Below are 16710 nucleotides of genomic sequence, written 5' to 3'. Positions count from 1 at the left end.
AAAACGTCTCTCAATTAGGATTTCAAACGATTAATCGCAATTAATCCAGAATTCAAATGTGTGTACCTGTTATTGTTTAGTGTACATTATCTGTATGTGTTTATAAATATAAAATAAATATATATGGTACACAGACATATTTTCTGTAAACTAATTTGTATATGGAACGCGATTAATTGCGATTAATCTTTTGACAGCCCTACTCTCAAGCTAAATGAGGATGAGTCGGTTATGACATCATATTCACTTTTAGCTGAATTATCCCTTTAGGTGTGCAGTGATACCCGCTGAAGCTATAGATGCTAACAAACATATTGCCATTTCAGAAGATGGGGAAACACTTGCCGGATGCTAGTTAGAATAATAAATGTGATCTCTGGAAAAGACGCTGAGGGGCTTGTGGAACTGTAAAATGTGTCGGTTTTAATACTTGGTCTAAGCCATGTAGGCTTAAATAGTAAATATAATTCAGATTTGGGCCGGACTGAGAATATTACAACCCATTCTATGCATGCAACTAATGCTAAGAGATTTAAGCTGTTTAAAACAAATAGTATAATTCATTTATATATTCAATTATTAAACAAAAATAATTTGATTTACAAAATATGAATATAATTTTTTATAGATCCATTTGATATTTAATTTACTGTTATGTTTTGTGTGGAAAAATTATGCTATAAAATCTAGAAATATAGGCAAACCTTTGCAATCTACGTACTAATTTATATTCCAAAAGGATCTATTCTCATTCATTTAAGTATTGTGCTGATTCAGGGTAGAGCTTAATTCTATCATGGAACATGCAGTGACAATGGATTTCGAAATGTCGAATGCATTAAGATAACGTGTGACTGTGTTTACAACCAAAGTTCAAGTAAACTCAAATAAAACCATCAGCGGTCAGTCAACACCAGATACTGCTCCTGCCATCATGTGTTAGATTTCTCTGCCTGATGGCTTCTCCTCCAGCGGAAGGCACTATAGATGGCTCTGAAAGCTTTGCTTACATAAAAGCTGTCTGGTTTTGACTGACGGCTAGATGACAGATTTCCGCTCATGTGAACGTTCGACCAGGATCGTATGAGACACCAAAAGTCAGAGGGTCACATGCTTCGCATGGCATTTCGTTCACACGTCGTCTTGGCCTAAGGATTTTTTGCACCTTGACTTCTAACAGCTGCTTTCTCACCCATAAAAAGATGAGATCGTGTGTGAGGAACACGGTGAAACATTTATCCTTGTACCTGAAGAACAAAAGGCAAATATTCCTGCCAGAAAAATGCAACCAGATAGAGAGCCTGTGGTGATTTACTTCCTGACAATGTAGAAAAAGTCTGGCTTTAAGGGATACACCTGTTGTAGCTTTCGGCTGTAGCGTGGTCTCATTTTTCGTGACAAACTAGAGAAGTCCTCTTACCACAGCTCTGCTCTGGTAACAAATGTCCGTTCTTTTTTAAAGTACCTCGAAGAAGGTTCAGTCTCCTCGGACAAAGTTAAGGTCTTTGCGTTGTGAGTTGTGTAGGGTCGCTAAAGATACAAGTAGCCTACCCAGTAGACGATATTGAACAATATGAAAGAGGTGGGAAAGAAGACGCGTGAGTATGCATCGAGTTCCAAAATGTCTAGATGCAGACGGCCCTTTCTCCATCCTCCGTCTTTGCACTCTTCGTAGCAACAGAAAAAACTCTGGCAGTCTTTTCCGTCCAAGCACTCGTACACGCAGGCGTCATCAAACTCCTGCCAGTACATGGAGTTGTTGAGGGTTATCACGGTGGGAGGGGGACACACATCCAGCACCGAGTAGTTCTGTTGGGCATAAACAACACCCCGTTACAAATTGAAGGGCTCTTGTTTGCGATGCGCGTCCCGCAAACACATCCTGAATAAATGTAAATAGAGTCATTCATTCGGATGGGGCTGTAGAACAACAGTTCAAGAGAACAACTAAATTGAGATGAAGTGTAGGCTCATCCAATCTATGCTGTGAGCAAAACAAATTCTTCAGAGTGGGTTGTCAATCAAACCATAAGATCATGGTGGCTTTCTGGAGATTCCCACCCACTTGAACTAACAGTGTTTTATCCATTGGGCAAATCAAGTGAAGCATCAATCTCACTGAGGCAGGTAAAATGCCCTCTAATACCAGCGTGGTTGTCCATCCTTACAGCCCTTCCTCTGAATCCTTTCAGAGCCCACAATGCAAAACTCTCCGACAGTATTCTCTCTTTATTACCAGTTACTCATCTCATTATTGAGACATAACTAGAAAAGCATGGTAATTACAGCACTGAAAGATAATCTATGCGAGATCACCTATAGGGTAATATTTGTTTTGTGTAAAATTGCTATGCTAATTATCTTCGCTTCTCAGCAGAGATACGATCTAATCAAAATGAGTTATCGGGAAAGGGAGCGAGAAAATTTAACCTGCCGCTTGAGAAGCACATGGAATAAAATGAGAGATGTGCTTGCTCGACCGTAATCTAGTGTCATATAACCCAAACAGAGAAAGACTAACAACACAAACCTAATGAAATCTTAGTTTCATACTGTACTATCCTGTGTGGTCCACCTCTATCAAATACATAGGGGAGAGGAGCCTGGGAAAGCTCTTTCAACGTTCCCTGGGGTGGTAATGATACACATCACTATACTGTTATGAAACTAATAAAGAGTTGAGCAGAGTTACAATTGGGTACAATTAGCAAAATTATTCGTTTCTGAGTGGTGGGATAGTGGCAGGTTTCGTTGGTTTTGAAATGTTATTTTTTCAGGTGCCTTTGACATGCTACGCTGTCATATTTTCCACAACATTCAAGCAATCCAATTTTATTTTAATAAGTTAAATTAGAAACGGAGACATTTCATACGGATCTTTTCATTGAATTTGTCAAACAGTACAGAAAGAGTGAATACTTAATTACATTCAATTGAAACCAAACCTGCCAAAAAGTCCTGTGGTTTGCCAACCAGGAAGAAAGTCCTAATTAAACTTTGACTTTCTTTAACTAAATTAACACCTTCACCTGATTTTTTGAAAAGGGATATCTAACATTAATAATGAAAGAAAGCACTTTAAATGCCACAAAGGACCATTCTTTACTGTAGCCATGGTCCCATGGTATATAAATGGAGTAATTATTTATCCAGGTTACAGCCTACAAAGCACCATGATCTTACAGTCTTATACTTTATATTTATGATACCAATACACTAGGCTACTTTTAAAAGGCAATTTGAATTAATTAGGTTATACATTAAAATCCAATCCAACACAAGATAGTGTTATGCTTATTTCAAGTTCAAATGTGTTATGTTTTAGTTCTTTAAATGAACATTTTGATTGGATTTCAATGTTTTATAGTTCATCAGCTGAAAAAATTCCTGTGATTCCAACAATATCATTCCTCTCTATCGTTATGGTTATAGTTGTGATATGAACTCTTCTATTATTTAAGGATCTTATTTGAATTAAGTATACATTTTTTATAGTTATAGCTATTGTCCTTGGTGTGATTAGTCTTGTATAAATACTTTTTATACGTATTTATAACTTAACTTTTATCATTCAATAATAATATTAATGAAAAAATACAATAATAATTATAATAATAACAGCAAATTTCTTAAAGGGGAAGATGTTTGATTATTATAATGATTATGATAAACAGCTGATTATAATAATCATTCTTAATATTATTATTAATAATAATGCTAAAATTAATTCTAATAAAATAATGCAAATAAAAAAGAAACAACAATAATAATAGCACATTTCTTAATATGCACAATTATTATGATTATGATAAATAGCTGCTTATAATAATGAAACTTATTATTGTTTTTTTAACAATAATAATAATACAAATAATGCACAATAAATAATTAATATTCTATGACTACGACTACTACTACGAATACTACTAATACATTACTTAAGAGAGAAAACGACTGACCATGCTGAAATTTCTAGCATAATATCAGAATCAGAATATGATGATCACCTGTCTTTTCGTCTTGTTGCAGGTTGGTTTTCTAGAGCTGTAGGAGTAATAATTGAGAGTGGCATACTCCATGAGTGCCGCGAAAACAAACAGGAAACAGACGGTGACAAAAAGGTCCATCGCCGTGACGTACGAGACCCTGGGTAGTGATGTCCTTGCCACTGTGCTGAGTGTTGTCATGGTTAAAACCGTTGTTATTCCTGCACAACAAAAAGAGAATATTAGATGCTGGTACCACAGGAAATGTCCTCTAATGGAAAATATTAGCTAAATCATCGGAAGTGTATGTCCATGTTGTAAGTGTGTGTAAAATACAGTTTGATATCTGTGCTGAATATAAAACACCTTTGTTCATCTCGGAGCAAATTATGCGCTGTTATTCCATACGCAAACTTGATTTAAGGCATGTCCAAAAAAAACCCTTCCGATATTTTTTTTTTTTGACACTTCCTTACATTTTGACACCTGTCCAGTTGATGTCATTCTGTTGCATTCGACAAGAACAGACAAACCTGGGAGGTAAAAAAATCCACCCACACAAACACCGCATCGTAACATGCAGACAATCTTAGCTGTACTCTTGCATGGATATTTAGAGTTGCTTCAGAGAACCAGTGACAGTGCCCCTGTTTTGCAAGGGTTTCTATGGAAACAAGAAAGCTTCATCTATTTTCAACACATATTTTGCACTTCATTCCTTTTTGCTTCATTCTTTATGGGCACAGTGATTACCCCTACATGTAAGATTGACTTCTTTTGATACAGTACCACTTAGATGAACGACTGCCTGTCAGATTTCGAAAAAAAACTTTAAATGAAATACATCTATTAAATATGCACTTTCATTAAACTGCATTGCTTTCTTTTTAACCTCGTGAGTTCAATCATCTGTTTTAAAATGGGAATGTATGGCATAAAAACTGAATGGATGTTTGCTCTCTTGGATGAGTATGTTTCTCCCATAATCCCATCTCCAGTACTCTCAGAAGTAAAAATTCCTTATTCGGGGTTTGACTATTGACAACATAGACATAAATACCTAGACACACCATAGGCCGCTCTTCTCCGCTGCGATATGTCAACAGCGCCGCCATATTGGGTAGAGCAAAAGCCCACTTAACTCATAGAAGTGAACGGGAGAGCTGAGCTTTTCGGCATTAAAAGCCCAATCATGTTTACATTTCTTAACACATTTCAGTGGTTTACTATAACGCAAATGTATCATGTTCCTAGGGACTTAATATCTCTATAGATATACATAAAAAATCTTTATAAATAATAAATTATTGGAATTAGTTGAGACATGAAGCCGTTAATGTGTTTATATGCAGAAAACCACAGCACCACCATTCACTTGTGTTTATAGTCTGCTTTTGCCCTGACCAATATGGCAGCGGCGTTGACGTACAATCCAGCAGACAGTGGCGCGTTTAGGTATTATATATGTCTACGAGTCCACTGGTTCTTTTTTAAGGAACTCCACCCTTTTTCTAATGATTCAAGTGGTCTTTAAAGACTGAATGGCCCCTAAACTTGACCTCTATCTATTCTTCTGAGATCTCTCTTGGTCATGTCATTCTCTAACTTGACATTTCCGCAGCTGTGAGCGCAAGGTCTTTCCTTCTCTCATGTTTTATCTTGTCTGCCTTTCTCTCTGGACTCCATCGATCAACTGGACACATGTAAAGCAAATCTCGACTTTTTCTTCTGCTTCCTTTCTTTCTGCTAAAGCTATAATGACTTCTTTTGTCAGACAGATTAATTGCATTCATCCTTCTTTTCCTTCTGAGAGTATGTTGCCAGTTTATTTCTTCCAAACAAAGACTTGAAAACATTTCTTCCTGCCTCTCATTTTTCTTAGCATCTAGCAGCAGGATGTTTGTGGATAACCAACTGATGTCAATCTGTGATTCTGCTTTTCCGATCCTCTGTGATCAGGCTTGTTAAATAGGGAATACTCAGTTGGAACAATATCTCTGCCACATGGATGTGTGGTCTTCTCAGAGGTAATGGAACACAACAGTGTAAGAGTATGTAAATAATAAAGGCATAGTTAACAGTCTGTCTGCATTTGCTTTGATTATTTTGTAGTTTAAAGTTTTATAATGCAAGTAAAAGACGAGTCCCAAAATGCGTTTTTTCTTAGAATCTTTTCTTGAATAACATGAAGCAAGTTAAAGAAAATTAAAATCATGAAATCTAAACAAACACCCTCTTTTAGAAAATAGACACAAGAAAGCAATAAAAACAGAAATATTGATGGAAAAAAGAACAATTACCTTGACAAACGGACAAACCAGGACAGGACATGGATGTAATCAAACCAGTAAACTAAAAAGAAATGTGTAAAGCAAACAAAAATAATGAAGGCCTTTCATGAAATGAGAATAAATGTGTTTGTTTAAAAAGCGCTTAAAAATCAAACCACAAACATAAAAAGCATGTGTATACAAATAATCATACTGAATAGACGCTGTCTATCTCTGCTGTATTTCTTGGGATTTAGGAGAAATTGTAGTTCTATAAAGTATAAGTGGATTTATAAATAATAACTTACAGAGATGAATTGTCATAATCTGAAAGGCTACGTACACACTGTAGTTGAATATAATTTTACTCTCCTGCATTTTTTCAACAGCTGATTTTAGTCCCGACAAGTATCACAACTTCAAGAGTGACTCATGTATTCAGTACACACTCCTGCATTTAATATGACTGTCAGTCACAAAACTTTGCAGTGTGTACAAAGCCAAAATAGCTTCAAACTTACCGTATATCAAAGTGACAAGGACTTTATTACTGTTGGTTAAGAAAAACAAAACAAAACAAAAAACACAAAAACATCAAGTCACACATGGATGAATCGCACACGGTTCAGGTGTCTGTATTCACTGTATGTACCTAGGGCTGTTCTGGCTGGAGTTGCATCTTTTTTGATCCAAAAGGAGACCCAGGACAAGACCACGGTAAGGATGCAGGGGATGTAAGTTTGAATTGTGAAGTATCCCATTCTTCTCTTCAGGTCAAAATTTACAGTCATAACAACGTAATCACCTGGAAAAAATGATGGTAACACTTAACAAAAAGGTTGTACAAGGAGTATTACAGTTTTTCTGCATTTATTTTTCTTTGATATCGAAGGTCAATACAAGTGTTCATGTTAGTCCATTGTGGATTAAATATGTTACAATGCTTTATCTAAAAAAATGTGTTAACAAATACTTAAATGAACATGAATAAAGATGAATAAATGCTGTAAAAGTATTGTTTATTGTTAGTTCATGTTAGCTAATGCATTAACTAATGTTAACAAGTGTAACCAAAATGACAAATTTGAGGCACATAAATGGACCATTACAAACACTGATTGTTGTATAGCTGAACATATAACAAATGTTATGCTCATGCTATAGCTTAATGTCAACCAAACCTTTAAAAATACTTTATTAATTTACAGTCAACATCTATTTGTTGGAACATATGAAGGCCTTTTCTGTGTTCAGATAGTCTGAGAGCATGAAAAGACCTTAGTGAAGTAATTCCAGCACAGTACATGCTTTTTCTGGTTTTGGAACTCATGACCTTGGTGTTGATAGCACTGTTCTCGATACCAGCTGAGCTACAGGAAAGCAAACAAACAATCTTTACAGCTGATAGTGAGCTTGTTGTGTTCACAAACAAACAGGCAGATGCACATCCTTACAAGGATGAGATTTGCTTTTTAGGAGCTAAACAATCTACCAAAATTCTGAACAATAGACAGCAAATGGATCTGTTTTATAATACATAATTATAAATAACATATATATTTACATTTATGCATTTGGCAGACGATTTTATCCAAAGCAACTTACATTGCAATGTCCTTTGCATTTATACATAGGTGTGTGCTATCCCCTGGGATCGAACACACAACCTTGCGATGTTGACACAATGCTCTTACCACTGAGCTACAGGAAACCTATATATATATATACATATCTAGTTACTCTGTAAATCTGTCTTAGAAGTTCAATGTGATGCTAGACCAGTCTTATGAGTATATGCTTCGAAATTCAGATTTATTCATAACAAAATATCTAAGTATTGAGAAAAGTGCTGTTGCTAAGAAGAAACAGGTTTGTTTTGATGCTCTCTATTGGCTAACCGCTGTAATGATATTGTGGAGAGTAGATGAACCTGAAAGCAGAAATTCTAAGCTTTACATAGATACCAAGCTTGAGGGGGTAATTCCCAAATAGCAGGCAGCAGCGAGTGAAGTATGCAATTTTCCTGCATCTACTGACAAAAATAAAGTTTTGATATATTTACAGTAGTTAATGTACTAAATATCTACTTGTAACATAATCTTTGCTTAATATCCTAATGTTTTTGGCATAAAAGAAAAATCGATAGTTTTGACCCATACAATGTTTTGTTGGCTATTGCTACATATATTCGCCTGCTACTTAGGGCGATTTTTTTGGTCCAGGGTCAAAAATAATTCCAATGTTAAGATTGTATTTGGCTGCTTTGAAATGTGTTCAATTATTTGAAATCATGTTTTTGATTCATCTAGTTTTGACACTGTGAACTTTGGTCTTTCACTCATCATTACCGATTTGTCTAGAGACCTAAACAAAGCCTTATCACTTGACCCTTAAAAACATATGTGTCAAGTTGTATTATTCATACAGTGCTAAAGGTTCACAGGCTGAGAATAAACAGTATTTGAAATGATCAAGTAATAAACACTATGTAATTCAACTCAGCAGCCTTTTTTCAAACCATTTAGAAAATCTCACTTTCTACTACACCTTTCTTTTTACTTTACTACTAAATTGAAGGCATGAATTGTGCATTGGAAACTCTGTGAGGACATCATGTGCATTAAGTATGGCATGTTACAACAGCTTTCACAAAGGATCTGCTGTAGGTCACATCATCATTGGAATGCCATTCTAATGGATTTACTGTAAATATGGAATTGTTTTAAATGTATTTTTTAGATTATTTACTAAAGAGCAGGGCTGCCAAACAAATAATCACGACTAATCGTATGCAAAATAATTTCTGATTTATTTATATGTATATGTGTATATAATAATTATGGATAAATAAATACACACACACACACACACACACACACACACATACTTGTATATATTTAGGAAATATTAACATGTGTAGACACATTTTTATATTTATATAATTTATAAATATTCAATATACTTATATAATTCTTCTTATATATTTACACTTATGTGTATATATATATATATATATATATATACAGTACATAATTATTATACAATACGCATATATTGTGTAAACAAAAACTTTTATTTTGCATACTATTAGTATACTATGCATACTATCATTTGACAGCCCTACTAAAGAGTTCATGGAGCTTTAAAACATGTTTTTAACTAGTCATAATTGATAACAGTGCTAAAGTTCTTCCAATAATACAGGAGAGGCTTAAATTGAAGTGCCATTCCTGCTACTTATACTAATATATTGAGTAAATACGCATTGTGATAAAAAAGAAAAATAATGAAAGAAGACATATTCTGAAAAAATTCCCTTTAAAAAGGTTTTTGAACACTAATATGAGTCTGTAGTGTGTTTAAAAACCAGCATATGATAGTAAAAATCCACTCGCTTGGTTTTTATAATCCACATAAACCAGAAGTCTCTTCCAACGAGCGGTTTCTGATTATTCCCTACCATGACGTCAAAACTCTGCCCAAAACAGGCAACGACCTGCCCTATTAGAAAAGACATACCCCAAAGTTAGAAGCACAGGTTCCGTCATTGCTGTATCCTCGCTGTACAATGTCTGTGCCAAAGAGGCATTACAAATGTATTTGGTAAATGTATCATGTACAAATGAGCATAAAAGTCTTCATAGATTTCCAACATTTGACAAAACCAAGAGCAGCAATACAACAAACAAAAATTATAGAATTAAGAATGATCAGGAAAAGCTCATGTAAACAAATATGTTTTAAAACGTGTTTTAAAAGTGGTGAACAGTCACTTTCTTGTACAGATTGAGGAATAGACTTCAGAACCCCATTGTGATATATGTTCTTATAGAGCCTGCCAGACTCTTCAAACGTGGTAACTCACAAGTTTCTACGATATCCTTACTTTGAGTAATGAGCCGTCAAAGTTTGTCCAAATGTTAAGTCTATGGGAAATTTGGTGGTTTTGAGAGTCTGGTTTTCAAAAACCCGAACCAGGATCAGTTTTAAAAGATGTAACAACTCAAATCAGACCAGTTTGAAGGTTTGTGGAAAGTTTGGTGGATGTAACTTGAAAGCTTTAGGAGGAGTAGCAGTCAGAAAGTTTGGGGACGACAAGAATAATAATAAGCTTAGAACAAAGAACAGTAAGTTGGCTTTGTCAGGCCAACATAATAATAATAATAATAATAATAATAATAAAAAGCTTAGAACAAAGAACAGCATGTTGGCTTTGTCAGGCCAACATAATAATAATAATAATAATAATAAGCTTAGAACAAAGAACAGCATGTTGGCTTTGTCAAGCCAACATAATAATAATAATAATAATAAGCTTAGAACCAAGAAAAGTAAGTTGTCTTTGTCAGGCCAACAAAATAATAATAATAAGCTTAGAACAAAGAACAGTATGATGGCTTTGTCAGGCCAACATAATAATAATAATAATAAGCTTAGAACAAAGAACAGTATGTTGGCTTTGTCAAGCCAACATAATAATAATAATAATAATAATAATAAGCTTAGAACAAAGAACAGCATGTTGGCTTTGTCAAGCCAACATAATAATAATAATAATAATAATAAGCTTAGAACAAAGAACAGCATGTTGGCTTTGTCAAGCCAACATAATAATAATAATAATAATAATAATAAGCTTAGAACAAAGAACAGCATGTTGGCTTTGTCAAGCCAACATAATAATAATAATAATAATAATAAGCTTAGAACAAAGAACAGCATGTTGGCTTTGTCAAGCCAACATAATAATAATAATAATAATAATAATAAGCTTAGAACAAAGAACAGCATGTTGGCTTTGTCAAGCCAACATAATAATAATAATAATAATAATAATAATAAGCTTAGAACAAAGAACAGCATGTTGGCTTTGTCAAGCCAACATAATAATAATAATAATAATAAGCTTAGAACCAAGAAAAGTAAGTTGTCTTTGTCAGGCCAACAAAATAATAATAATAAGCTTAGAACAAAGAACAGTATGATGGCTTTGTCAGGCCAACATAATAATAATAATAATAATAATAATAATAATAATAAGCTTAGAACAAAGAACAGCATGTTGGCTTTGTCAAGCCAACATAATAATAATAATAATAATAAGCTTAGAACCAAGAAAAGTAAGTTGTCTTTGTCAGGCCAACAAAATAATAATAATAAGCTTAGAACAAAGAACAGTATGATGGCTTTGTCAGGCCAACATAATAATAATAATAATAAGCTTAGAACAAAGAACAGTATGTTGGCTTTGTCAAGCCAACATAATAATAATAATAATAATAATAATAAGCTTAGAACAAAGAACAGCATGTTGGCTTTGTCAAGCCAACATAATAATAATAATAATAATAATAAGCTTAGAACAAAGAACAGCATGTTGGCTTTGTCAAGCCAACATAATAATAATAATAATAATAATAAGCTTAGAACAAAGAACAGCATGTTGGCTTTGTCAAGCCAACATAATAATAATAATAATAATAATAAGCTTAGAACAAAGAACAGCATGTTGGCTTTGTCAAGCCAACATAATAATAATAATAATAATAATAAGCTTAGAACAAAGAACAGCATGTTGGCTTTGTCAAGCCAACATAATAATAATAATAATAATAAGCTTAGAGCAAAGAACAGCATGTTGGCTTTGTCAAGCCAACATAATAATAATAATAATAATAAGCTTAGAACAAAGAACAGCATGTTGGCTTTGTCAAGCCAACATAATAATAATAATAATAATAATAATAAGCTTAGAACAAAGAACAGTATATTGGCTCTGTTAAGCCAACATAATTACCTGCTGTTGTCGTAACAATTTCTGTGGTGTTCCTCAGGCCCATGAAGTCGAACTGATACAGTCTCCATGACTTCTGATCGGAGGCCTGCACCGAGTTCCTTCTCCACTTGTAAATCATTTCATCTTGCGGGTATCCATCTGTAATTACACAGAGCATAAGCCAGTAACCCCTAGCTCCCCCTTCACATGTGATGGATGCCTGAGTTCAGTTTGGTATCATTCATTGAACTGCGGCATTTGTCTCTCTAGCCCAGAGCATGCTAATAAAACGCGGATCACTAGTACAAAGAAAGACAGAGGCAGAAAGGGAATACAAGTAAATGAGAAGTTAGAGTTGGATTATAGACAGCATCTATCTTGGTATCAACACCCAACCTTGCAATATCTTTGAAAAAGAAGTTTCCTGAGGTTAGTGAATACCAATCTTAAATCTGATCTCTGTTTCTGCTCTAACACTGATTATTTAGATTTTATATAAATAATTATTATACTACATATGTATACGATATGATTCACTTTTTTGTTTTAAACTGCAGTTAAACAGTGTTGTTCATGAAACCCCCAAAATAATATATTCTGTACTTATTTGTTCACCCTCCTTGCATTCCAGACCTCTCTATACATAGTTTTTCTATAGAACACAACAGTCGTTTTTTTTGGACACATGCAATGACAGTTCATAGTGACCATGAATGTTAAGCACCGAAAAGAACACAATGCATAATGGCTACATGTAAATGCAGGAATAGAGTGACACATTTTATCAGGGATTTTTTGTTTCTATAATAAAGTGCATTTTTACAGGCCTAGGTTGCTGTCACAAGTATTTTCCCCATTTACTTAGTGTAGACATTCAGAAATTTCTACAATAATGATTTCAAGACTTTAAACCAAACCAACGGCAAGATCCAAAAATGCAGTTTAAAGTACAAACAGAAAGTTACAGTACAAGACTGTATGCTTATGAGTGAATAAATAAACTAAGATGAAATTAAGATCCAATCACACTGAATTACAGCTTTTACACAAGCACATTGAGAACCTCAGAGCTCCAGCTGTTGCAATTTATTCATCACAATGGAGTTGTCACAGGAAATAAATGTGGATTTCCATGCAGATTCAAAGAAAATGAAATTATGGTCACACTACAATACATCCTGTATTATAAAAACAATCTGCTCGTCCTCTATTGTGCCTCTGTCTAAGATCTTGCTGCAGCATTTTATTTATAATGTATGCGCTTGTGTTCACCACACCCTTGCCTCTGCCAAAACTCATGTTTACATACTGTTTAAAATAAAGTTAATTGGGTTCCTTTACTACACATAAAGTAAATGTACATACAAAAATTATTTAACACATTTCAGTTCGTCCATTGGAGAAAAACAAGATTCCCTTTAAACTCCTTATTTTAAAGGGTTTCCATTATTTGGCACATTCGTTGATAACGGAGTGGAAATTCAAATGATCCACTTTACCCAGACCTTGATTAATAAAACAGAATGATTAGGTTTCTAACAAATACATATTCATTCTTTAAATGGTGATTTTGTCTAATGGCCATCTGCAGTAATTGTCATTCTCTTAACAGAAGTGCACTAAATGCAAAAGAGGCAACTCCTTTTAATTGCTAATTATTTGTTATTTGAACAAAATTCTATTATAATTCTTCTTGGACTATGATAAGAGACACTCAAGTCGCACTGAAACTGGTCATGAGCACATGTGGACAGATTTGTGAAATTGAATTAATATAAGAGTAATATAATGACCATTGCATATGGCTGACTTGGCACAGTAAGGGCCCTATTTTAACAATCCAAGCACATGAACTTAAGTGCTCATGCACTAAGGGCGTGTCCAAATCCACTTTTGTATAAGAACGGGCAAAATGGTCGGCATGCCAGGTGCATGGTCAAAAAGGTCATGTCCCTATTCTCTTAAGGAGTCATGGGTTGCGCTCGCGACATGGCGGACTCGCTATTTACACGGCGGAATTTGCAAGAGTAAAGACTACTTTTCCAGAGAGGAAAGCATCTGCTCGTGCGTGAGGTTAATCATTTATAGGACAAGCTGGATTTTTTTATTTATTAAAATCAAAAATTAGTTAGATAATTTTTTACATTAATATCTAAACAAATGTGCTCTATAACCTGACCGAGTTAAATTTACTGATTTATGTTTAAATAAACATATTTTGCAGAAGGCATGACTTTTTGGTGCGTGATAAGAATACTAGACAAATAGCCGTTTGATCACGCATTGCTAGTGTTGACAGGTAGGCCTTTGTTTGTTGTTGTTTATCCCTGATTTCAAATAGGAATCCTCCAATGGCTTTTTAGTGCAAGCTATTTGCCCAACTTTCACAAATTAACTACTTGAGTTGAAATCATTCGTGGACAGCTTGGTCCCCCTAGTTAAAAAATGGGCCAACTGTGAACATTCATGTTTCTTAGTCAGTCAAGAAAGAATGTTTTTCGAATTTTAAGGAAAAAAAGGGGCAGCATTGTTATCATACAGAATAGATCTAGATTAATTTACTGTGTATGCAGAGTTGATTGAGTCAGATCACAATTAGAACCACAAAATGAACCAAATCTACATTTGCAAACATTGTCTTTAATTTCTTATTTATTTATTGTATCTATGTGCTATTTATTTTGCTTTCAACAAGCTCAGAGCTGGCTTCATTGTTTGCTTAAATACAACTGTGTATTTGGAGGAAATACCAAGGGCTAATTTAGCCCCAGCTGGTGTGTGTCACAATAAACATCTGTTGGACATCCATTAAATTCAAAATCACATTTAATGGAACGAGTAAGAATATCGGGGGGCTGTAACCATGTGATCTGCAGGGGTAAGATTAAATTAAAAAAGTAATCGGCACAATTAATAATCTGAGAAATCCTCTTTTTCACTCAGGGTGAATCCCCTAAGGATAGTTACATAGGCATCATCGTAATAGTTTTAGTTAAAAAGCTATAGGATGGTAGACTTTATACACTCAAAGGGAAAGTTCACCCAAAAATGAAAATTCTGTCTTTATTAACTCACCCTCAAATTATTTCAAATCTGTATAAGCTTCTTTGTTCTGATGAACATAGAAAAAGATTTTTGGAAGAACGTTAGCAATTTTTAATTCTTGGACATCATTGACTACCATAGTAGGAAAAATTACTATGGTAGTCAAAAGTGCCATAGAATTGTGTGCTTTCCTAAATTCTTCAAAATATTACATTTTTTGTTCAACATTACAAAAAAAATACGATATTTATTTTCTACTATGGTAGTGAATAATGTCCCAGAACTGAAATTGCTAAAATGATTCCACATGTCTTTCTCTGTGTTCAATAGAAAAAATACATTTATACAGATTTGGAACAACTCGAGGGTGAGTAAATGATGACAGAATTTTCACCCATGGTTGGGTTAAAAATGGACGAAACAAAAAACCCAAAATTTAACCCAACAGTTAGGTTCGTTTGGTTTTAACCTAACCATTTTTAGAGTATAGCCATAGATAACCAAACCATTTGTGTACAGTACAGGTTTAAGCAGCGTTTTAGTTCTACTGTGTACATGCTGATAGATCCCTAAAACAATGTTCTTTAAACATTAAATATGATCCAACGTCCAGCTGACCGGCATCGCTGTCTGACTTGCATCGCAATCACTTCATTAGGTCCATGTGGAAATGAGATCTCTTTTTGATCCTTTTGATAATTGTCCACGGTCGATGTTAAAGATACGTTCCGCTTCATTTCGTCACAACACCTGCCCTCCCTGCCCATGTTACTGTCTCCCACATTTGCATTGTCCTCGGCTCATTATTGTATAGCCCTCAGGTCATGATGGGCTAAAAGATACAAGCAAATTCTACTTAATCGGAGGAGAAAATAGCCATCGCCATGGGAACCCGAACACCATGCAATGGCTTCGGTGGGTAAAGAAATGGGCACTGATGAATCACACCGTGCGACTGCTTCCTGCGATGGCAAGAACATCAAGTGGCAGGAGGAAGAGTATGTGACTTAAACCAAATAGGCTGCGTGGAGAATGCAACACACAACTTTGTAATTTTGTCATTTATCAACAAAAAAGGCAATTATGGATTTGTGGAGGAGCCACACATTTAATTTACACATCCTGCCGATGTCCTGTTGGCCTTTGAATGTCACGGGCAGGTGTGGAGAAAATATGTATGGGTCATCTTTCAATAGGCTTAAACACCATGAGATAACAGAAAATTGCACAAATTGATCTCAGGTAAAATTTTCAATTCTATGAAAAAGGACCTTCTGACCCCTTTCAACACACAAGGAGCCATTGATCAGGTTTGATCAGCGCAAGACAAGACTACTAATATTCTCAAACCAGAGCAGATATGGATGCAGCCAGAATGTACATTGTTAGAGCCAGGGGAGGTTCTAGGGTTTTGGTCCTAGGGGGCTCAGCCCATTACCTGAGCGGAAACAGATGCTCCACAGAGGAAAAGTTTCACCTCAAGTGTGAGATCATCAGGTCAAATCTTACACGACTGACACCTGAAAAAGACTGAAAAAGTTAAAATAATTGACTCTTTAAGTGCTGTTCAGTTTTAATATGACAGAATATTTCCATTTTATTTCTCAACAATAGTTTACTGTATATAAACAGT

The 16710-nt window shown here is 34.7% G+C and overlaps 1 protein-coding gene across 1 annotated transcript in view; it reads right to left on the bottom strand.

Annotated features, from left to right (window-relative positions):
• Positions 1 to 672: 672 nt before the first annotated feature.
• Positions 673 to 16710, bottom strand: part of LOC130424637 (gamma-aminobutyric acid receptor subunit gamma-3) — a 109295-nt gene continuing 93257 nt past the window's right edge. The window contains exons 6-9 of the mRNA XM_056750458.1: positions 12054 to 12191; positions 6909 to 7061; positions 4008 to 4207; positions 673 to 1809 (exon numbers count right to left, since the gene is read on the bottom strand). Coding sequence (XP_056606436.1) covers positions 1531 to 1809; positions 4008 to 4207; positions 6909 to 7061; positions 12054 to 12191 — 770 coding nt within the window. The 3' untranslated portion in view covers positions 673 to 1530. The remainder of the gene's footprint in view (positions 1810 to 4007; positions 4208 to 6908; positions 7062 to 12053; positions 12192 to 16710) is intronic.

Source organism: Triplophysa dalaica, chromosome 6 (genome assembly GCF_015846415.1).
Source record: "Triplophysa dalaica isolate WHDGS20190420 chromosome 6, ASM1584641v1, whole genome shotgun sequence".
In the NCBI taxonomy this organism is placed as follows: domain Eukaryota; kingdom Metazoa; phylum Chordata; class Actinopteri; order Cypriniformes; family Nemacheilidae; genus Triplophysa; species Triplophysa dalaica.
This window is presented reverse-complemented; position numbering and strand designations above follow the sequence as displayed.